The sequence below is a fragment of the Microsporum canis genome, genomic scaffold (genome assembly GCF_000151145.1).
Source record: "Microsporum canis CBS 113480 supercont1.1 genomic scaffold, whole genome shotgun sequence".
Taxonomy (NCBI): Eukaryota; Fungi; Ascomycota; class Eurotiomycetes; order Onygenales; family Arthrodermataceae; genus Microsporum; species Microsporum canis.
This window is the reverse complement of record NW_003299169.1, coordinates 2,165,619-2,188,755: the sequence shown is the minus strand read 5'-3', so window position 1 is coordinate 2,188,755 and position 23,137 is coordinate 2,165,619. Positions and strand designations below refer to the sequence as shown.

The 23,137-nt window shown below is 47.2% G+C and overlaps 7 protein-coding genes and 1 pseudogene across 8 annotated transcripts; 6 read left to right on the top strand and 2 right to left on the bottom strand.

Annotated features, from left to right (window-relative positions):
- Nucleotides 1-598: 598 nt before the first annotated feature.
- On the top strand, nt 599-1,381 carry MCYG_00804 (conserved hypothetical protein; the record flags this gene model as incomplete). The annotated part of the gene is made up of 2 exons (XM_002850654.1): nt 599-632; nt 741-1,381. The coding sequence occupies 2 exons, from the start codon at nt 599-601 to the stop codon at nt 1,379-1,381; spliced, it is 675 nt and encodes a 224-aa protein (XP_002850700.1).
- Nucleotides 1,382-2,145: 764 nt separating this feature from the next.
- On the bottom strand, nt 2,146-3,639 carry MCYG_00803 (protein-tyrosine phosphatase 2; the record flags this gene model as incomplete). Its single annotated transcript, XM_002850653.1, has 3 exons — nt 2,146-3,084; nt 3,140-3,405; nt 3,483-3,639. 3 exons carry the CDS (start codon nt 3,637-3,639, stop codon nt 2,146-2,148), a joined length of 1,362 nt encoding a protein of 453 aa, XP_002850699.1.
- Nucleotides 3,640-4,560: 921 nt separating this feature from the next.
- On the bottom strand, nt 4,561-5,300 carry MCYG_00802 (conserved hypothetical protein; the record flags this gene model as incomplete). Its single annotated transcript, XM_002850652.1, has 3 exons — nt 4,561-4,836; nt 4,905-4,964; nt 5,004-5,300. 3 exons carry the CDS (start codon nt 5,298-5,300, stop codon nt 4,561-4,563), a joined length of 633 nt encoding a protein of 210 aa, XP_002850698.1.
- Nucleotides 5,301-6,118: 818 nt separating this feature from the next.
- MCYG_10511 lies at nt 6,119-6,219 on the top strand (annotated as a pseudogene). Its single transcript has one exon. The product of its transcript is annotated as a tRNA-OTHER (tRNA).
- Nucleotides 6,220-8,192: 1,973 nt separating this feature from the next.
- Nucleotides 8,193-8,732, top strand: MCYG_00801 (uncharacterized protein; the record flags this gene model as incomplete). Its single annotated transcript, XM_002850651.1, has 2 exons — nt 8,193-8,396; nt 8,499-8,732. 2 exons carry the CDS (start codon nt 8,193-8,195, stop codon nt 8,730-8,732), a joined length of 438 nt encoding a protein of 145 aa, XP_002850697.1.
- A 238-nt stretch (nt 8,733-8,970) lies between these two features.
- MCYG_00800 (eukaryotic translation initiation factor 2c) lies at nt 8,971-11,955 on the top strand (the record flags this gene model as incomplete). The annotated part of the gene is made up of 6 exons (XM_002850650.1): nt 8,971-9,171; nt 9,238-9,353; nt 9,415-9,605; nt 9,662-9,810; nt 9,871-11,701; nt 11,759-11,955. 6 exons carry the CDS (start codon nt 8,971-8,973, stop codon nt 11,953-11,955), a joined length of 2,685 nt encoding a protein of 894 aa, XP_002850696.1.
- Nucleotides 11,956-15,173: 3,218 nt separating this feature from the next.
- On the top strand, nt 15,174-17,693 carry MCYG_00799 (sugar transporter; the record flags this gene model as incomplete). The annotated part of the gene is made up of 8 exons (XM_002850649.1): nt 15,174-15,373; nt 15,397-15,699; nt 15,947-15,973; nt 16,051-16,293; nt 16,355-16,743; nt 16,806-17,153; nt 17,221-17,335; nt 17,411-17,693. The coding sequence occupies 8 exons, from the start codon at nt 15,174-15,176 to the stop codon at nt 17,691-17,693; spliced, it is 1,908 nt and encodes a 635-aa protein (XP_002850695.1).
- A 1,230-nt stretch (nt 17,694-18,923) lies between these two features.
- MCYG_00798 (conserved hypothetical protein) lies at nt 18,924-21,006 on the top strand (the record flags this gene model as incomplete). The annotated part of the gene is made up of 3 exons (XM_002850648.1): nt 18,924-20,019; nt 20,098-20,421; nt 20,582-21,006. The coding sequence occupies 3 exons, from the start codon at nt 18,924-18,926 to the stop codon at nt 21,004-21,006; spliced, it is 1,845 nt and encodes a 614-aa protein (XP_002850694.1).
- Between the last annotated feature and the right edge of the window lie 2,131 nt (nt 21,007-23,137).

The following is a 23,137-nucleotide window of genomic DNA, read 5'->3' as shown; positions in this document are numbered from 1 at the left end:
GAAGGGAAAGAAGGTTTATAGAAAAAGGGGAGAAATTCGAGTAGAAGTCTCAGTAGGGTTGTATAGAATAGTTGATACTAGCTACAGTGTTGTATTGAGACTACAGAGTAAGGAGTAAGCAATATCAAAGGGCACTGATATATGTACAATAGTTGTACATGACAGTCAACTCCGAGGCGGTGTTATTCTACTACACTGAGATGGCAGTAAAGACTACACTTTTCATCTCGTTCCCTCCACATATATTGGACGTTTCTATTTGAATAAAAGTTGTTTGCAAGCATCAACATATTTTTTGAGCCGCCAAACTTGATGTCCCATGATATGTCACGTGGAATGATTGTATTACATAATCAATATTACTCGGGTTCTTCTATATACAGAGTAGGAAGAAGAAGAAAGTTGTGACTGCAACAAGACACTTCAAACAAACAGCCCATGTTGAGACTCGACGTTTCGCAGAAGTCGAACAGGGTACTCTAACATATAAATGACTAACATCTGGCTCTAGTCCTGGACGGAGAACAGAACAATTCCTTAAAACTGGGTTGCTATCTAGGCAATTGAGCAGCCTAGGCAACTTCAACACATCCACGCAATGGCGATGCTTCGAATAAGATATCCATTTGCCGGTAGGTTGGCATACTTTGCTATACCACCCTAGTATTTTTCCAGAGATTTGGTCTCAACAATACATCCTATGATTCCGCAAGGTCTACCTATCTAACACGTTTGCACAGGAGCTTTTGCTGCCCTCTTCCTACTATCAGCCTACATAGGCATCTTACCTCATAGCACCACCTCAAAAGAAGGAGAACTTCCAGCCCTATCACCCCTACGAATTAACGATAAAGTCTTACATGTGGTCACCTTCTTCCTCCTCTCTCTCGCATTCTACTGGATTTTAGACACCACCCGTCGAAGAACACTCCATCTAACGCTCGTCGTCTGCACGCTGGTCCTAGGAATAGGATCGGAGATAGCACAATTTCTCATTCCTAATGGCCGCCCCTTCGACCCCCTTGAGGTTCTGGCGAATGTTGTTGGGAGTCTTGGGGCTATAGGGTTATGTACCTGGTACCACAAACGGATGCTTGAGAGAAGGAGGAAGGCAAGATTCGGAGCTCTGATGGGGAATACCGAAAATGACGTTGAGCTTGGCTTGGCTAATGGTACGGGGGAGCAAGAAACGGGCGTCACGAACGTTCAGTCGCTTGAAGAGGAGGTTGATAACTGGGATGAGAATGCGGAGGATAATTGGGATGATGCTGAGGATATTGGGGATTCCGGACTTACTGCCAGTGATTCCGGAGGAGACTTGGGTGGAAAGCCTTCGCTTAACGGCGTGGGACAGGCCGACGAGAATGACCATAAGAATTAAGCATTATCCCTGAAAGTTATCCTCTCTTCGTTACGGCTATGGTATATGACCCTTCATTTCATATCTACGGAGTATGTTCAGATGGTATTAGGATTTGAATTTTGTTTATTTGGAGCCGGTGTACCAAGCAGGCGATGCTTCTTCCTTTGTCTGCCATTTCATGTTTTTACCCTGATTGTACTGATAGTTTATGGGACTTACTATGTAATGAAATAATTTCAACTCAGCCCTACGCACGTCGATATCAGATGTTGACAAGTTTTGCCATCACCAGCCCCTTTTACAAGACGCCACCTCTAACTCGCTAAAACGTGTATAGGGCCTTTAATTGACTTGTTGGAGCCGTACAACCAGAGCCTCTTAGATATAAAAGTAAAAGGCGCAGCAAGTGATGCTCAGGCAAAGAAAAAAAAGGGGGGGGCGGATCGAATCAATCGAGGGTATTGTTTTCCTCCATACATGCACCAAGGAATTCTATTTAATTATGCAACATGACCATCGTAAAGCACATAAGACAAAAAAGAGGAATGGAAAGGTATAGAGTCGGGGAAAGCGGCGCAGACAAACAGTTTTGTGGAGGGTATGCAGTATTTATGCAAGAAAGAAAAGCCATTTAAAGCCCTATAGAGAAACAGTCGGAGTCAAAATATATAAAGACAGAAAATGAAGTTTCATGGCAAGCAAAGAGTGCTTTATAGAGGGATCAACGGGGGTGGGGAGGTAGGAAAGTTAGTATGTGCATAAGAGAAGGTAAGATCATAAGATCAGACTTCCTCGTCGTCGTCTTCGTCGTCTTCGTCGTCATCTTCATCATCTTCCTCATCATCGCCATCGTCGTTTTCTTCTTCATCATCACCGTCATTATCGTCGTTGTTATCGTTCTTTTTGTCGGCTTTGTCTTTACCCTCAACTTCCTCGTCCTCAGGCTCATCGGCGGTACTGATATCTGCGGGGCTCAAAGCGACCAACTCAGGCTTGAACATTCCATCATCAGGCTTCGCTATCTTCTGAGGACGGGGTTCAATCGGGGCAGCCTCAATCCCCAGCTTGATCTGGGTTTGTTCTTTCAAAACGTCATAGATGAATTGATATTGAAAAGCGTTATAGACCATCAGCATTCGCTGTTCCCTAAGCCGATTCACAGTGTTGAAAATTACATCAGCGGACTTGTCGTTTGTGTTCAGGAGCTGTCCAGACCGAAGCTGTCTCAACAAATGGTCGAGAGCGATGAATGTCCCTGTTCTTCCCACGCCGGCACTGCAATGCACAATTCGGGGGTTGGAGAACGACTTTGCTTTTTCTGCCGTAGCTGTCATGAGATTGAGGAGGGCATCTCGGTCAGGCCCTTCTGGTGTCCCGTAGTCAGACCACCCGGCGAAGAGGAAATGCCATACTGTCTTGGTGCTTGATCCCACGCGGAGCTCAAGTTCGCTGACGTTTGAGCGTATTGATTCGTCATAAGATGTATTCAAAAGAGTTACCGAGCCAGAAAAATGGGCAGCTGGGGGGTTTTCAGAGTCTTGGGCCACACCACTCGGCGAAGAAAATTCAAAAATAGGATTCTCCATGTCCTGAGGGAAGTACTGGGCGCATTTTTCCTTTCCAGATTCAACTGTTTGGGTGAGCATAACCAGGACAGCAACTTCGCCTGCCTCATGGTAAATCATGTTCCAAAAATCGGCAAGACGATCACGTTTTGGGCCCTATCATGAGTATTAACATGGTCTCGTAAACAAGTAAATTAAATCAGCGGCATACTTGGCTTGCAATATACTTGTACTCCCCGTCTGTTTCTGGGTCTTTTAGCACAATAGGCGAAGCGTTGATGAAGTCGCACTCCCCATCCGGAACCTTGAGATGGACCCGACAGTTCTCCCATGCCTGCACATCTCCATAGCGATTCCGAGCCTTGACTTGCGGGCTCGTGTCCAGCGTCCACTTATGGGAGGGATCCTGGGACAACGCGCCGGCAGCTCTTCGATGTCGCTCCATCCACTCCAGTTCGCTAAATTTATCTCGAACATCTAGCACGCCGTAAGTCTATGACTGAAAAAAAAAAAAAAAAAAAAAAAAAAAAAGAGAGATGCCTCCCTAAACTCACATTTGGCTGGCTGGGTGAGGTAAGAGGGAATGGCAGGTTTGCCGTGTACAGATTTACCATCCGCATCTGACGCGTCCGAACACTGTCCAGCCGACACTCGACTATCCGTAGACCGACTTCGCTTGGACAGAGACGCCGACAGGTTAACCTCCGCCATCCTGACTGCCACAGCTCTGCTCAGCGTCCGCGCCTGACCAACGAACTGGCGCACTTTAGCGGCGGTGGCGTGGTTCCGGGAGAAGGCGGCCCTGCGAGAGACGCTATGCAGACTCGCCGTATCTGAGCTAGGCGCTGGAGAAACGGGCCGCTTGTCTGTAGCAGCGGTGCCCTGGTTGAGATCCAAACAAGATAAATCCGGGCAGCTTTGCGAGCCGTCCGGAAGAGGTGAAGAGGCCAGGGTTTATGGTGGATAAACGGAGATAAACGCCGTAAAGTGGCCAAAAAAAGAAGAACTCTGCAAGAGATGAAAAAAAATATACAAGCTCTTTTCGAGGAGGGTATCTGATATATTACAGTGTTGACGTTTGGATATCGAGCGGGAAGAAGACGAAGGGGAAAAAAAAAGGTGGTTATTTAGAGGGGCAAACGGCAAAGACACTCCTTCACGCGAGTAGTCATTGCCAGAGGGGAAGATTCACCGCAGAAGAAGAGGGCAGCGAGAACGGCCGTCGACTCTTTGGATATAAATATATACAAAACGACCGGGGACAAGAGCAGAGCCAGGCGTGTAGAGACGTTTTAAAAAGAAGGCATATATAAACAAGTAACAAACAAGAGAAGGACGCCGAGGCCTTTTTTTTTTCCCTTTGGCCAGCGTCGAGACTTCTGCAGGGTAGTTAAGTAGCTAGTTATTCAGCTCAAGGACAGTTATGAACTCCTCCGCGAAAGGGAAATGAACGGAAAGAAGGATTAAATATCTACGGACAAGAGAGACAACGTCGAGGTGGAAGACGGTATCCTCTCCTTCGACTTCTGCCCGTCATCTGTTCTTTCGCAAGAGAAGAAAAAAAAAATGACAGGAAAAAGCAATTTACTTTGACATGCGCCATAACATCTTCGAGCCACAAGCCTAAATCTATTAAACTAGATGCCAGCAACATGGCTTTCCCTCCGCGATACAAGGCTTACAGAACCACAGCTCGACCATCCTACTCTTCAATAGCAAAAGCCCTATCCTTAACCCCAAAAAACCCGCCAATGCCCTCGCCATATTCCTTGTCAAGATAAACATATCCACGGCTGCGGACACAGCACCCGCATGTAAGCATGCAGTGGGCATAGTAAACCGTCTTGTCAGGACATGCGTGGTTTCAGGCAACACTGGCATGCTCTTGCACAACAACCCCCACGAGCTCTACAGGCATCCACTAGATACCGCTGAGAAAGGTGTTTAATCGGGTTTTCACTTAAAAGTTCACGTACCCGGAAACTATATTGCCTGTATTGTCGTACGGTTGCGCCGTCGGGGCACCGTATATATCCCTGATAATAAGAGTTTTTCGTAGCCCAGTCCTGACGTACCAGATCCTCCAGCTTATGCCTCCAGTGTTTGGAGCCATGACTCTCTAGCGTGTGTATTTCTTCGAGTTTCCCTCGTGTAGCACACTTGATAACCTCCTCTTTAAGAAATAGGTATCGTTGCATCCACACATGACGATATCTTATTAATGAACTCATTTCGTTGATCCATCCTTTCTGCTCATCATATTCCCGCGGACCTGTAACGAACTCCTTGATATTCCGAATCGTGTTAGAGACACGGGGCGTGCGCATTCGATCGAATATTTCTTCAAAATTTGGACCAATTTTAAATATCATCGTGATCAAAAGCAGTATAAGTAGCACTCCGTCACCGATGAAAAGCCTGAGTTGCAGAAAGCAAACTTTATAAAGGATAAAAAGAGAAGCATATAGAGTATTTCAATGGATATTATTCGAAAACGTTAAGGGGATGGAAATAAAGACGAAGGAATAGCATCCCCGTTAAGTAGCTGGATATCATGATATCATTTGTGCCACCGCCTTGACTGCGGACCCGGGTGGGAAGTCTGAAAGTCGTATCAAGTGCTCTCGATGTCACTTAACAAAATGCGGCCGCGAAACCCCGGTTTACATTAGAACAACAGAGCACCAAACATGACGCCTCCACTGCGTTGAATCATCTATGAGCGGCGGTAACCGGAGATGATGAGATTCGCAGTGCAATGATGGAGGAAATACAGAGTATTGATGGGGGTGTCTTCTTCGAGACAAGAGGCGTAGAAATAGATAAAATATGCGGTACTAGGGTCTATCGGATCAGGACCAAAACTACTAACCAATTGATAAGCTATCTAAGCATATCGGAATGGGATTCCCGGTTCCTACTCCATATGTTACAGTTGCTCCTGCGAATATTCATATAACCATCGCACAACAAATAAAAGCTCGCCAAGTAAACCCGCTCCCGTAGTCTATCCGCGTGTTGGCTTGGCATTATAGTTCCGCCGGCAGTCCGCTCCCCTTCCGCTTCAGCTTTCCGCTCAAAAATACTTGAGCAAATTCTGCACTAAGTTCGCTAATATTCCGATTTAACGAAGCAAGCTGAGATTAGAACGGAGCGCCACGGCTTCAGCGACAACACCCGCCCGCCCGCAGGCGAGGTATCCGAGCGGTCCGAGGAGTGCAGTTAGGGTGGGCTTTGGTTTCAATTTCAGCATCTGTGTTACGAGCGTGGGTTTGAATCTCACCCTCGTCGTATTTCTTTACTGTGATGATCGAAATCCTCTTTTTTTTGCCGAGGCACCTTGGGCTTCAACAACCTGGGCTTCGATAATACCAGGGTTTGGGATATTATCCGTGGGGGAATAGGGAGGCAGCATGCAAAGCCTTATTATTTTAGGCTCTTACATCAGAGACTGTGGGAGGTGTTTTCAGCTAACTCCTAGACGTTTGCTTCTCAGTGACGGTATAGGCAACAAGGCATCTTTACTACGGCCTACACAGTAATACATACATAGTAGGTAACCTCAACAACTTTCCCTGTGGCTAAAAAAACTAACCTGCCCAGAAATTTAGTGGTCCCACTTTTTCTCCTGCAAGAAAATGCGACTTCGTTCAACGTCAAGATGGCGAGTAGCCGTGATCATTTGTCTATTCCTCGCATTAACAACATGGCTAAGGCTAAAGCACCACACACGATCGTGATGCTAGACCTTCGTATGAGGACTATTCACAGTTCTGACCGACGTGTCATGATTCTCTCCTCAGCATAGAGAATTGACGACCGACACACTTTTAGGGAGAAGTAACCTCAACGCAGGTTCATATTGATGCGGTTTCGGGCGATCTGTAGCTGCATAACGGCTATACACTGGTACCGACGCTGACACTAGCCAGCGAATCATAGGCCGCCTAGGTGATACGTCGATATACAGCGTCCGCCTGTCTCACGCATTCCCGCTTCTTGAGCCGATGATATCTCTACAAACCTGAACATACCTTGAACTCCGGAGGGTTTAATTAACCATAGGCCCTTGGACAGCTCATATTCTCCCAACGAGTCAAATACACTCATCATTTGCAGTTTTCGGTAGCTAAACATTCCAAGTTTACCCTCATTGTTACCTTGATCGTGGTAATATATCCGCAGAAACAACTGGTTGCCCTAAAGGCTTATGGTAGTGGTTGCTATAGATCCCACCTAGGGTTTCAGCCTAGTAGGTCTACTGCTAAAGATGCCAAACAGGACACAAGACCGGTTACAATGGCCCAGAATGCATAGGACGTGATATCTTACTGTTACAAGGCTTGAATACCTGTTTTACTATTATGTAGTAAATCTAATCCCTGTCAGGGTGCCCTCTCTTGCTTCTGTAGTCGTTCATTTCTTTTTTGGTGTCGAGCCCCAGCGAAATGCTCTTATATAATATATATAAGACTTCAATGACGAGTCTGAGGTTATCGCAACAATTAAATCTGAGAGCAAGCCTTGAAAGCACGTTGAAGAAACAGCCAAATCCAACTATATAAGCTTGAGGGTAAATGAAGCAATCTTGACTTACCTTTCTCTTTTCCAACACAATATAGAAACTACCCGACAGGTATCTTCCGGTAACTACATATATCGCACCCAACAACACCAGAAGCTACAAGACTTACCTGTAACCACGCCTCTCCATATCTCAACCCTCCATTCGCCTTACTTTGCTATCAGTAAGTACAGTTGACACTCAAACGGGTTCCTGACTTTCTGACTTAGAGGACAAGTTCGTGGTTCAACTTGGCCTCACTTTCTCTCTTGTGTTGTTAGCTTGCTGCTGCCCACTTAAATATCTCACCCCCTCCTTACCTTCTTCTTACCAACAACAACAACAACAACAACAACAACAACCACAGCAACAAAACGAATAACAACACGTATAAGCTCTTCTTCCTTTTCCTCTTTCTCCCCCCTGCTGGTCTTTAAATCTGTTGCTTCTTACGTGTTTTGCTTCAGTCGAGATAACAAATATCACGCTCTCTTCCAAGTCACTTCAGGATCCTTCTTATTTGATACTCCTCATCTATCACAGCCTTGTCTGCGGCCAAAAATCTGGTTGCTCAGCTTGACAAACAGTCAGTTCCTTTTCCGACTCGTTTTCTTCCACCCAAAAAGACGACTTTGTTCATTGTCGAGGTACAATAGCTGACCTGTGAAATTTGGTATCAGTCCAGCAAATTCTAGAAACCATGGCACCCCCAAAAGGCCCACCGGGTTCTCCTCGCGGACGGCCCGCTGCCCCGATGAATCCTGGGATGATGAGTCCTCGTGGAGCTTCGTCCTCTGGGGGTATGCAGGGCCAAAATCCAGTTCATCCGAATTTCCCAGCTCCTATGATTCCACATGGAGACCCAGCTCGAGACCAACCAACTGCATATTCCATAGATGACCTGGTAAGCATTTGTTTCCTATAATGTGTTTGTGAGAACATACCTGGCACAGTCTTATGTTTTGCTCGTTGGGATTCCGACAGCTTGCCCATCTATTTGTTTAAGTGTCTTCGGCCCTCTGGCCATTTCTACAACCAGACATACCTTGACTATTCACTCTCCTACATTTCTTATATCACTACGTTTGCTGAATTCAGCAAGACGTCGAATGGTTTCATTGAATATCTCATCTGCATATTCATTACCATATATTCACAACGTCAGGAAACTGCCACGTCGGGTCACTATGTTCGCCCAAACTTGTTGTCACTTCCTGATGCATTCACCCGCGATCCGTAAGGACCAACGAGTGAAGGGGCACATTCATTGTTTTCTTCTTAGATTTCCATATTCACCGCCCATTATCCCAAGTTGCATAAAAGGACTCATCTTTTTTCCTCCTCCCCCTTCCTTGATTTCTCTTCTTTTAATTCTCAAGATTCCTCTCCATTGCATTTCTTCAGCCATCCCTCTATCCACTTTCCATTTTATCCGCGTACAAGCTCTATTCCGTATCTTCTTGTTCATTTTGCCCATCATGCCGTTCACTCCCATGGAGCAAGTGCCGGATATCCGTCTCCGAAATTGCAATATTAATGATACGCCTCCTGAGCAGTATTTCGAACCCGTACCATTGGCTCCGCGCCCGGGGTTCAACACTACCGGCAAGGAAATAGCCTTGTCTACGAACTTCTACCCGATCTTGGATTACCCAAAGAAAAACGTTCATCAATATGATGTAAGATCAAACATTCATTTTATACACATAGCAGTTTGTTACTTTCAATGCTTACATACCTTCTAGGTCATGATCGGAAATGGCGCTGAGAAGCGTGTTGTCATGCAGAAGGTGTGGGACTCGAAGGCTCGCAAGAGTAAACTTAGCCGGGACTTTATTTTTGATGGAAGCAAGCTTGCTTGGTGAGTCTATTCAACCTACGTTTCTTGCAACTTTAATTTTCTTACTAAATCCGCCTTCTAGGTCACTCACCAAACTTGACCGCGATATCAACATTGTTGTTGATCTCGATGCTGAGCAAGGCCGTTCCGGCTCCAAGAACTCGAATGCTTTCCGGTTGGTTGTTCGATACACCAAGACCATCGCTTTGGCAACATTAGCAACTGCCATTCGTGGGGACATTAGTAAAGACAAGGAGACGACACAATGCCTTAGTAGGTTCCTCTCTCCCCAAAAAATTTAGCCACAGGTAACTAATACGGGTCCATAGCTTTTTTTAATCACCTTCTGAGGGAAACTCCTAGCCAGAGATTCATTGCGATAAAGTCATCATTTTTTTCCGATAACAGCCCCCAGACCTCTGTTGGCTGCGGAGTGCATGCCTACAAAGGCATTTTCCAAGCAATAAGAGTGGTGCAGGTGAGAATAACTCAATCGTGATCATTACTAGATAGCCGTTTGCTTACATGAACATAATAGCCTGGTTCTCTTGCAATCAATGTAGACGTTTCAAATGCGTGTTTTTGGTCACGCAATTCCTTACTTGTTTCCGCAGTTCAGGTCCTTGAACTACGAGACCCGCAACAGCTCATTTATAACTGCAAGCCGGAGAAAGATGCATTTGGCGGTAAAAAAGGCTCCAAAAAGTTCCAACTCCTGGATAGAATGAGGAAACTCGTTGTGAGAGCCAAGTACCCCGGATGCCCTTGTCCTGACAAAGAATGGACAATCAGAGAATTTCTCCTTGCAAACGCAAAGGAGTACAAGCTTGAAATCAAAGATCAGGCCACTGGAAAGATCAATTCGGTTTCTGTTTACGATTATTTTAAAAATCGATACAACGTCAATCTGACTTACTGGGAACTGCCACTTGTGCAGATGACCAAGAAAGATGTCGTATACCCCATGGAAGTCTTGGTTATCTATAAGTCTCAAAAATACCCTTTCAAATTGAATGACCTGCAGACCTCGTCTATGATCAAATTTGCGGTTACCCGCCCTGCGGAGCGCCGCAAGGCCATTGAAGATTCCAAAAAGGGCCTCCAACACCCCACTGACCCCATCCTTAACGCCTATGGAATGAAAATTGGCGATAATATGGTGAAGACTCGTGCTAGATTGATGCCCAATCCAGAAATCATGTTTGGAGGAAACCAAAAACTTAACCCCGGAACCAATGGACGATGGGATTTGCGAGGCAAGAAGTTTTACTCAAAGAATACCAAACCCCTGAAGTCTTGGGGAGTTGGTGTGTTTAAAGGGAGAAGCCCCATCAATATGGCCCAAGTCGAAGCGTTTTGTGATGCACTTGTACGAGCTTACCAAGGGCATGGAGGCGACATTGAGAGCCGTCGTCCTTTGATCATGGAAGTAGTCGCTGACCCAGCCAAAGCCGCCTTCGACCTGTTCCATGCCACCGGAAATAAATTTAACCTTCGTCCTGAGCTCATGATATTTGTTGTGGCAGATCGCCAGAGCTTCCACTACCTGCGAATCAAAAAGTCATGCGATTGTCGCTTCGGAGTACCATCACAAGTCCTACAGGGCCAGCAGGTTGCCAAATGCAACGGACAGTACATCTCTAATGTGCTGATGAAAATCAACGCTAAACTCGGGGGTACAACTGCGAGAGCAGTTTCAAAGCATAGCAGCGGCCTTCCCCCATATACGATGATCATCGGATCCGATGTCTCGCATTCGTCCCCAGGAAGCTTTTCGCCATCAATGGCCGCGATGACAGTCTCTATGGATACGTTTGGAGGCCGGTACACTGCCGGATGTGAGACTAATGGCGAGCGTGTTGAGCTTATTAGCCAGGCAAACATAAAATCGATACTCTCTCCCTTGATCCGTGAGTGGGTTATGACTATTGGGAAAGGCCGTGTTCCTCAGAATGTTTATTATTTCCGTGATGGCCTTTCGAGTGGACAATTCCAGGGCTGTTTACAGCAAGAAATACCCCATATTAAAGAAATCTTCAGCGAGATCATGGGCAGTGAATGGCCAGGAAAGATGACCATTGTTGTTGCATCCAAGCGTCACCATGTTCGATCTTTCCCCGAACCCAACGACCGTCTGGCTTCAGACAAGAATGGCAACCCCCTCCCAGGGACTCTTGTTGAGCGAGATGTTACAGACCCTTATAACTGGGACTTCTTGATATACTCTCATATTGCACTCCAGGGAACATCTCGCCCTGTTCATTATCACGTTCTCGTCGATGAGATGAAGCATAACCCCAACCAGCTGCAGAACATGATCTATGACCACTGCTACCAGTATATGCGCTCTACTACTTCTGTTTCATTGTGTAGGTTGCCTCAGCTGCCTCCTTACCTAAATTCATGCTAAAATCTTGTCATTATAGTCCCTGCGGTTTATTACGCGCATCTTGCGTCTGCTCGCGCCCGATCCCACGAGGACGTCCCTGCCAGCTCCGGACCACAATCCGGGCCAGGAGTCAAGCAAGGCCAGGCACGCCAGGGACCTCGAGAGTCTGACACTCCTCAGCTTCTCCCCATGCCAAACAACGACCGTATCGGGTTTAAGGTGTGGTATATCTAAGCTAGCATCAGTTTGCTCTTTTATCGTTTATCCCCGGCAGGGGGCATAGGGGACGTTGAATGGCTGAAGAAGCACCTCTTTTACGATTGAAACAGTTCCAACACCAAAAAAAAGCATTTCTTCTTATGGCGAATACTTGGGAGAGAAAACTGCCCCGCCTGAGAGAGATCCACAGACGGCGGCTCGAGGTTGCTCGGCGCGCTGCTAGGACTCTTCTCAGGAAGTTAGATAGGTAGAATGTTAACAATCAATTATTTCATGATCTTTTTTAATCTTCACACATTCTTTAACTATTAACCTGGTTTGTGACTTGAATGCCATCAATTGCGTTGTGTGTTGTATTCGGTATATATATATATATCGGGTAAGTGTTTCCACATGTAAGTAAGCGGGAGAAGGCGGTAATAAGAGGCAGAACCATAAAGGGAAATGCCCACCCCGTGATAGCACGCGTACCGGGCCCCCCGGATATCGTCTTTTTCTCAGTAATGCGCAGCTCGGTTAACAAGATCAATAACATTGATACTAATGCCAGTGACAATGTTAGATTTCAAGCAGTAGCAACAGCAACGATAACAGTAACAGCAACAGCAGCAACAGGAGAACTACTAGCGGGGGCAACCATGTCGATGGATTCCTGGACCAATCTCAAGACGGCAGTGGCCGTGTCCTACAACAGTTGGGGTGTTTTCCTAGTCGGAGCAATGATCTGTGCCATCATCATTGTTTATGGACCGTGTCTCCCAATAGGGCAAGCTCTTGGGTATTCAATGTATTAAACCCCCATCCACTGGTATCGGATATAATGCTGACGTTTAGAAAGCTGCCGATGGGCGAATACGAAGTAGCTTCACAGCCGCGTCAGTCCTCCCACCCCCAAACCTCGTGAGGGGGGCCTCCCACCGGGCCCAACCCCCTATTACCACCAAACCCGCCGCCGCCGAACCTCCTACTACCGTCGAACCTCCCCTGGCTCCTGGATCCTAAGTCTCCTACCATGCCTGAGCTTCCTAAGGTTCTGACATCCAAAGTTCCAGAGAATCCCTTCCTCTAACTTTCTTCTATTATCATCTTTGTCTCGTTCTATCTCTCTCTTTCTTTTCTTCCTTGTTTTATCCCCTTCATTTTCTTTTTTTTTTTAGAAGAAAATACTATAATTATTATACTTACTTGGGGAAGCCTGAGGAAACCAGAAAATATGTTGTGCCCCAACCGCCCGTAGGCCTCCCAGGCGTAGTCCAATCTAGCGCTTTATTATTAGCATATTGCTAAGGGGGTATACGTAGGATGCTAATTATGCAAAGTAAATAGCGGAAGTGCTATGGTAGACTCCTTTTATCAACTTGATAATCTTGCAGCAGAGAGGATACACCTCCTCAGGGAGATGTAAGGGTAACTACTATGCCTGGTGTCCCGGGGTACAGGAGGGCATAGCGTTAAGGAAAGCTACGGATGGTATCAAGAAGAGGAGGCCAAACCATGCTCAACCTGATATGTCCTTTAAAATGGCCCTGAATGAAGCTTTGGATGATGTTGATTTTAGCATGTCCAACAGCTTGGCTTATGTAACATTCACGTGAGTGTGGTCGGGGAAAACGCCGAAGAAAGAACCAGCGCGACGGAGGCCTCCGCAGCACGAAAAATCCCCTACGGAGGCACAGCATTTAAAGTAACGAATCTGCTTTCATTTCTAGAATATTCGTCTCCATCGACAGATCTCGGTTAGAAGGAGTTCTCTCCTGGGACGGCTAGCGAGAGATGTTGCCCGAAAGGTGGTACATCGGTTATCAAGCCTGAGACCCAACGAAAACCACTCAGCGGTTCTCTGAAAGAACGTCTTTTGCCATCCAACAGCAAGGCCGTGGCATGTATATGTATATGCTCTGCAGCCTCACACCACCAGGTTCTTAGTTAGCCACCCGTTTATATACTACGTATATTTCTCATCCTTCGAGAGGCCTTGCTTATATTTACATTGTAATACATATAACCGTAGATGTAATTTCCAGGTCAGTTATGTAAATAACACGCAACCGGGGTACGACAGGGATGGAAGCCGTTTGCCATCGCTCGATCATGGTTTACCCGTTATCGGCATAATGCCGCGCCGAAGGATCAAAGCCTGTTTGGAAGGTAACTCATTTAAAAAGTATTGGCATGTTCAAATTTGGCCAGCGAAAGCTAAGCAATAAAGGACGGGACTGGCTGAGTCAAGCAACTACCAAGGAGCTAGCGGGAATGCTTGCGCTTGACGAGCTACACGCCTTCAGCGGTTGATATACGGGATTCATCGTTATGTTAACCTCTGATCAGTTGTAGCTTTCCATGTCAAAACTGTTGTCGAAAGGGAAAAAAGAGAGCCCTATATCCATGTCAGTTCGTTACCGGGTGGAGGCATGTATTACCCTTACTTACATGGCGGTGGAGCAGAACCAGATGTTGCCTTTATACCTGCATCTCTGTCATCCTTCTTTGCCTCCTTCTGCACCTCTTGCGCCCGGCCATTCCTCAAGTGTCTGGGGTAAAAAGGAAAGAAAAAAGTATCTCAAGCTGATCGTCATATCCGTCAGCCTCGACGTTTAGTCCCTCATCCTGCCGCAGCGCCTTCGTATCCTGTCCTCCCGACCTGCTTCCTCTGTTCTCAAGAACGCCAAGTTAGGAGCAGACACCCTTTGACGCTTGGAGTATTGATGCGCACTGGAATCTCCACTTGGACGGCTTCGCTTGCTTTTTCCTGGCCGCAGCTCGTGTAGAGAGAACGCACTTGCGTGCAATGTATCTACCAGGCTGGTACTGATGTCAGACAAGAAAGTAGGTCAGCGGTAAGTGGCTGGCGGCCGTGGTTGGCTGGTCGCGGTAAGGAAAAGCCAGGGCATGTAACAGTGATGGAGAAATAATGTAACGGACGTCATCGTACCCAGAAAAAGCTCGCGGGCACGACCGAAGCAGCCATATCCTGGAGCCGGGGAAGTGGAGAAGGAAAAAGAAGATTACCTGGATATATATGTAAGATGAAGGTCTTTCTTTTAATCTCTCTCCTTTTTGCATCCTCAAACTCGTCTTGTGCGCCATTTCCGATCCTTTGTTGTGATCGCATACGACGCACACACACATATATATCTAGCTGATCAGGCCGTAGCTCTTTCACAAAGCTTTCTCTACCACCCTCTCGGCAAGGCAGTCCTTAGCTATTCGTGCCATAGCAAGCCCGCCTCACAATGGCCGAACCCGAGCGTGCTAGCGACCCTGCTACGACGCAACCAACACAGCCAACGACGCAGCCGGAGACGCACCAGATCGCACCAGCTCAAGCTGAGCCAAAGACAACGATCGGCAGTAGCAATGGAAGCTCCGACGTGGAAGATGAGGAGCGCGGAGAGAGAGACCGCATCGATCTCCAGAACAACATAACCGCAAAGTGCGTAGATTATGCATTTGTAGAACATGGAAACAGAGACTGACAAGACGCGAAAAACATAGAGTGCAAAACCCGCTTGCAGACATCCCCAAGAGACGGCTCCTCAGTGACGTTGACGAGTTCGCGACCAGGTATGGGATGGAAGACTCCCTGCCTTTGCTGCGAAAAGGTGCTCTCATAGCAAGGGATCCAGCCAACTTCGAGACCGTCGAGGGCCTCACGGAGGATGAACGAGAGTGCATCCGCAGAGAAGTCACTCATAAGTGGCATCAGCCATGGTCGATGTACTTTACCATCATCCTGTGCTCCATTGGAGCTGCCGTTCAGTGAGTATTTCTGCTTCACTTTTCTTTGCGCGGCCAGGTTCTAACACAGTTATGATACAGAGGATGGGATCAAACCGGTTCCAACGGTGCCAATCTCTCATTCCCCGTAGCTCTCGGTATCGATGATTCACCAGGAGCTCCCAATGCTGAAGTCAACTCCTGGCTTGTTGGGCTTGTCAACTCGTAAGTTACATCGAGATGCATCCTACCGTAGCTTTTATATATAGGTACTGACCAAGTTCTATAGTGGACCATACATCGGTTCGGCTCTATTGTAAGCAACTTCTCCCATCCTAGGTGGATTTACCGCTGGTGGCTTATATCAAGTTGAGCTGTCTAACTGAGCAATAGTGGTTGCTGGCTTTCTGACCCTCTGAACCAGTACCTCGGTCGTCGAGGTACCATTTTCATTTCCGCCGTTTTCTGTGTCCTGACTCCTATTGGCTCCGCTGTGGCTCAAACATGGCAACAGCTGTTGGCAACTCGTCTGCTGCTCGGTGTTGGAATGGGCACAAAGGCTTCGACAGTTCCGATTTTCTGTGCTGAAAACACCCCTGCTATCGTCCGTGGTGGTCTCGTCATGAGCTGGCAGCTGTAGGTTCACTATTACATATCCCATTTCTACCATGGGGCCACTCACTGATATGTCAAATAGATGGACTGCGTTCGGTATTTTCCTTGGGTTTACCGCTAACCTTGTCGTTAAGAACGCTGGAACCATTGCATGGCGTTTGCAAGTTGGTTCTGCTTTCATCCCGGCTGTTCCTCTCGTTGCTATGGTGTACCTTTGCCCCGAGTCGCCGCGTTGGTATATCAAAAAGGGCAAGATTTCCAAGGCATATCACTCTCTCAAACGGCTGAGGAATCATGAGATACAGGCGGCGAGGGATCTCTATTTGATCTACTCTCAGATTCAAATTGAGACAAAACTCGCGGGAGATAGCAACTATGTCACCCGCTTCATCCAGCTCTTTACCATTCCCCGGGTTCGACGTGCGACTTTGGCTTCGTTTGTGGTTATGATTGCTCAGCAGATGTGTGGAAGTACGTATCCCCCGCCTACCCCGATTCCATTGTTCTCATGCTGATATGTAAAATGTATATAGTCAACATCATGGCCTTTTACTCGTCGACAATCTTCAAGCAAGCAGGTGCCAGCGAATCCGAAGCTCTCATCGCCTCGTTTGGATTTGGATTGGTCAACTTCGTCTTTGCGTTCCCTGCAATCTGGACAATCGACACATGGGGCAGACGTGCTCTACTGATCTTCACTTTCCCACAGATGACTTGGACCCTACTCGCTGCTGGTTTCTGTTTCTACATCCCAGAGGATAGCAGAGCCCATCTTGGTCTTATCGCCTTCTTCGTCTTCCTTTTCGCCGCCTTCTACTCTCCCGGTGAAGGACCGGTACCCTTCACTTACTCTGCGGAAGTCTTCCCCCTATCTCATCGTGGTAAGTTTCTAGCCCTCCTTCGCGGTACAGAGGCTCATGATCACTGACCTGTGTATGAACATTCCAGAGGTCGGCATGTCCTGGGCCGTGGCTACCTGCCTATTCTGGGCAGCAGTCCTTTCAGTGTCTTTCCCCCGTATTCTGCAAGCCATGACCCCAACCGGTGCCTTTGGCTTCTATGCGTATGTCCTCCCCCCTTGCCTAAATAGCCAAGGTATAAATATATATGAAACTAACCCGGTCGAAACAATATAAAGTGGTCTGAATGTTCTCGCCCTAATAATGATTTATCTCTGGGTCCCCGAAACGAAACAGCGCACCCTCGAGGAACTCGACTACATCTTTGCCGTCCCCACAACGACGCATATGCACTACCAAGTCTTCAAGGTCCTGCCTCATTTCTTCCGCCGCCATATCCTGCGCCAAAAGCATGCGGATCTCGAGCCCTTGTATAAATTTGATGAAATCCATAGAGATGATGACAGCGATGTCCACCACAGCGTCCAGGTTGACAACGGCACAGTGGCTGAAAAGCTGTAAGAAGGTTTCTCATCACCTTGTTTAGATATAGGGTTATTGTCATGTTAAGTATAATGTCTCTCTTTTTGTTATTGGTTAGCTTGGTTTTGGTTTTTTTTTTATATTCCATGTCATCTTTCTAGGTAGACGGTTTTTCTCTTGAAAGATCTACCAGTCAGTCTCTAAATAGTATTAATGGGAGTAGAATGCTTTTCTTATTCCAAGACGCTCTTTCATCCCATTATTCATGAAGGCTTGTGTCATTGAATATACAGATATGATCGTCTATGGGAATGTTAGTTCGGTGGCAATAGCTAGAAGCAGCTCCAACAATACCGTCTCTCCTCACTCTCTTTATCCCCCTTTCCTTTATGAAAACTTCCTCTTAATAGAAAAATAGTTGCTTGCTGGTGGTTGAAAATAAACGTCACGTGGCCTCCTTTTCCTTCTGCATATCCAACTTCGTCCCTTTTTGGCTTGCTTTTTGTTTTTTGGCCCATCCGCCTTTTCTCTCTTCCATCTTCGCACCATCCATACCATCCTCGCCTCTCTGCTCTTCTCCGACTGCCCTGACGTTGACTCGCACATACTCCAAACAAGTCTTGCATCCGCATATTCCGTCCACGCCAACTGCAGCTCTCTGCCCCTCGACGCAAGCAGCTCTCGGACTTGTGGGTGCCCGCCTTATTTTTTTTTTTTGGATACAACAACTTATATGGGCGGTGGAGCTTTGCAGCAGCTTCCTACCGTCAACAACATAGTACAGCAGGACACGATACGGACGACACGCATACAGGGAACTACAATTCGGCCTTCCCTGCGCGCGCATACCATACAGGATACCGCTTCGTCATCAGGGCCGGTCTCTTGACCGCTTGGGTTTTGACTGACCCTGTGTCCATTTTCCCTTCTGCCCCCCTGGCTTTCTATCTCTAGCTTTTTATTTCTTTCCTTAACGACAACGGCCTCACGCTTAGACGATTTGAATGCTTGACATATTATAATACCACACAGCACTGCTTTTATTTTTTTTTTTTCTCTTTGGTATATTGGTTGGTAGACCATCAGGGAAAATGGGCGAAGTTCAGGCTAAGCTAACATCATCTTGATTTTAGGCAACAACTCTTTCTCTAATAACACTTGCTATACAAACTGCACACGGCCTTCTCCTTTGTCCCTGGAGCTCTTTTTCGACATTTAAAATAATTTCCGCTGTTATCGTTTGGGGGGAGGATTCTAGAATATCAAATCATGCCTTGTTTTAAGGGACTTGCGGTCAGCATTCATACGCCTAATGGGCCCCTTGCAGAATACTCAGTTCAGCGCCATTCTCGTGCCTCTCGAATTGCCTGCTACATCCCAGTACCGCCTCCTAAAATACCTAACCCAGCTACCGGGAAGCCGGAACAGTCGACTTTCGCCATATCTATCACCCTCCTCACACCCGGTCTGACTGTCCCTTACTCCGCCCCAAAAGTAACTCCGGAAAACCCTTATCCAAAACCGAAGATCGTGGGGGGGCTTCCGGATCAGCCTAGTGCTGCTTCGTCTATAGGGCCATACCAACCCATGACAGCTTCTCCACGGGAAACAGTTGCGGCATATATTTATTTCGATGGCAGACAGAAAGAGGAAGTGGCCACGTTATTGAGGAGGGGCGAGGAAACATGGGTCAATTCTAGGTGGGTGGGCGTTCCGCAGTCTGAAGGCGGTGGGCTTGCCGAACGAGAATTCCTGTTTCGTGAAGTTGGGTTGGAACGGTGGCTGAATGGGTTAGACCTCGAGGGGAAGGATGCTGCGCAGAAGATCGAACGAAGACGTCAAAAGATGGAGAAACGAAGGCGGAAAAGAGAGCTCCAGCAACGCGAGGAGAATACCGCTAAGTCTGCAATACCTGATACTGATGAAGGGATGGATATAGATGATAAGAAGCCAAAACTTCAACGTGAGAAGGGTGTCCTTCGATATGGAGCGAACGAGCAGTCACCAGTTGAGCAACTGTCGGACGATGCGGATATATTATCATCAGATTCGGATCTGGATGATGATGACCCTATCCCAGAAACCGCGGGTCAGATCAAGGTAGCCTTATTCCGGGTCTTAGCCTCTGGAGAGATCAAACGCGGAGAGTATTCTCCTCAATTTGATGCCCACGACGACGACGAAGATGCGCATGGCCAGGGCCGTGAATCAAATGGAAACGGCAACTCTGCAGATGTAGACCATACTACCAGCTTTGCAAAACCGAAATCGCTAGATCCCAAGTCCATCAGCACCCAGACCGTAACCGGAATTGATCCTACCGACAAGCCCTATGCCGTCTTTACATTCATGTATAGGGGTGAACGTAAGTGTTTCGCCCCAGATTTATCTTGTGCAATCGTCCATTTTGGTACAATGCTAACATGACGCCTTTTTTGGACAGGTCAATTGCAGAAAATGGGGATATTAAAGGATCCTAAGTCTCAAGACAAGGAATCACTAAAGTCCGCTCGTCGAAAGTCTACACAGCCTGATTTCGCGAATATCAAACCGCTAAAGCCTGGTGGCACCACCGGTTTTATAGGGTTTCGAGATCGCGATAATGAGGTGAAGATTGGGAAACGAAAAGGCCCTAATGGAAGCGAGCCTGACAGTGATGAGGATGATGACGACGAAGGCGTCTCCGTTTCCATTGTTGGAAAAGCAGAGGACGAAGAAGAGAAGGAGACCAACTCTCTTCTGTCTCCCGATGATGCCAAGAGGCAAGGTGAGCTTGCAGAAGGCGTCAGGCAAATAAAGGTATGATGAAGTCGCGAAGAGTTTTCTTCCCCATAACCCTGAATTCATTACGCCAGAACGCTTATATCGTAATTGCACCTTTTTTTAGTTAAAACGACAACATTCTGCCGAACCCTTGTCAACAACAGCCGGTAATGCAGATCCCGCCAGGGTCTCTAAATCGAGCACTCCCGGATCAAGGCTTTCCCCGCCAGTATCAACAAGCCATGACTCCACACCCCCTCGTAGTAGCCTGCCCAAGGAGACCAGTATGAATCTACTCGACAATGATGCATATGTCGGCAGCCCACTAAAGAAGCAGAGGGCAAGCATATCGGCAGCCAACGACGATGTACTTCGTCAAGGAGCAGTCACGGGGCTATCATCTAAGATTCACGAGATTATGGATACAGCACCGGCCACATCTGCCGGTGAAGGCGAAAACAGCCATGGCAGCATGAACAATAGCAGTACAAGAACCGCCACCGATAACAACGGCCTTCGCGGGTCCCTGTTATCGGAGGGTCGAATGCAGTCCGACATAAAGGTACCCGGGGTAGATGAGGAGTTGTAGCGAACGGGCCTTCGCCATCGTCCAGGGGGTCAAATGCATAGGGGGTCAAATGCATGCAACTCCTTCAGTCATTTCCTCACAGCTACATACAATTTTATTAATATTACCCTCCTACAGGAGTTTCGGAGAAACGAGTCGTCCTTTTTTTTTTTTGGGAGACTAGTAGAAACTCGTTTCTTCATCAAAATCCTTCCACCCTAGTCGGTTTACCTGGGTACCAGCACAAAGACAGACGGATAGGCGGGAAAAGTGGGAATGAATTATTATCCTGTTGGATTCTTTATAGGCCTTCTACGGAGTCATATCTTTCCTTTGGTCCCTTTTTATGCATGTATCCATCCACCTTGTTTTCCTGATGATGAAGAAGAATGTTGGTATGTCAAGCTTCGTCACCTTCTACGGGGCTTCTAGTCCCAACGGCCTCCACACATAACTGACAGCTATGTGGATCATTTATCCTCCGTAACTCTGCATTATCGTTCTCTTCTTCGGACGCTTTTTTATTTTGGTACCATAAATTATCTTTATCCCTGGAGCGTTGGCCTGCCACTCACCTGCGAGGTTCCACATATCCTATAACATACATACTATATGGTATGCCCGGAATATAGGAGTAGTAAGGAAACATGACTTGCTGGCAACGCATCTGCCCATGCAGGAGCCACACCTATAACAGCGGTGATATAACTGTTCGACAGCTGACAAACGACAAAACCCCTCCATCTACGATGTCGATCGAGATACTCCGTACTCACCGTGACAAACTATTGAGACGATCTTCAGAAAAAAAGGCATGCCAGTGAAGTTTAAGTACTTCGGCTACCAGAAATCATGTCACTTATGCAGCTGAGCGACTGACGAAAAGGCGACAATTGATCTTCCAAGGCTTATTCGATCTTTTCAGCCCCATTTCCTTCTTCCATTCCTCCTTTCTTTTCTCCGGTGCAACCTGGAGCTAGGTCTTTCTATCTAAAACCCCTACCAATCCATGTCTAAGATGAAAATCGTCGCCCTACCTACGCCAGCCAGCCAGAGAGAAGGAAGGCCGGTGGCCTTGCCGAAGTCACATGCCCCGGGCCCACCGAGCAGCCGTCGCTGCGGTGGATTTTTTCCAACCCAAGTCGGTCCCTTGGTTGGGAAGGAAAATCATCTTGGTCGTATGGGGAAGCTCGCGCCGCATGTCTTTGCCGTGATGTCCTTCCTCTTTTGTCTTTTTCTTCACTAATAGGCTGAGAGGGAGATGGAAGAGGTAGAGGGAGGGGGAGGGAGAGAGCGCTGAAAAGGGTGAGGTGCTCTCTCCTCGCTTCTCGACTCCCATCGTTCGATATAAACTCGTATCGTGATATTGAAGAGATGAGTCTAGAAAGGCCGTCTAGGGGTGAATCGCCAAACAAGGCCATGACACCTGCAACACACCAACTCCGTACTAATATCGATTGTGATGCAACGCGATTTTATACGGGCTATCTGCTCCATCGTTACCGTCTGTGCCCATAAAAATATTATCCTACGGTCAGTCTACTGAGCTTTTGATGGGGAGACGTGGAGCAACCCAGGTACCAGGACTCTCCAACATCCAATTGAAGAGGCGCAGGGATGGGCAGTTTAACGCAAACCCTATCGAACCTCTACCATGTCGAAAGCTTGCAGTTTGGAGTCTCCATTACTTCGAGATTAGTGCATAAATGTACGATCCACCGACCCACACAAAGCATACGAGGTAGCCGAAGGTGCGTGGAAGGGTTCCTGAATCATTTGTGTTACCCAAACATCCTCCAGTTCTATTGTTTCCAGGCCGGTCAGGGCATGCAAGGGGAGAAGGAAACGACTTAAGGTATACAAGGGAAGAAGGAAACGAGCTTAAAGCATGCATCATACAGAACGAGAATTGACGTAACAAGTGACACGAACTCCTTTCATAAAAGCCAAAACAAAAAATGAGGAAAAACCGTTTGTCATTGAAGCACGCTTTCTACCTACCACTTACAAGGTATTCCAGGGATTTGGCATGAACTTCATGGATGGGGTATCAACGGGGTCAAGTTATTGAACCTTGAGTCGACCCGAGGAACACTGATGATGTTAATTTAGCAAGCGGCAAAGACATGTATGTATACTCCGTACACCTTTT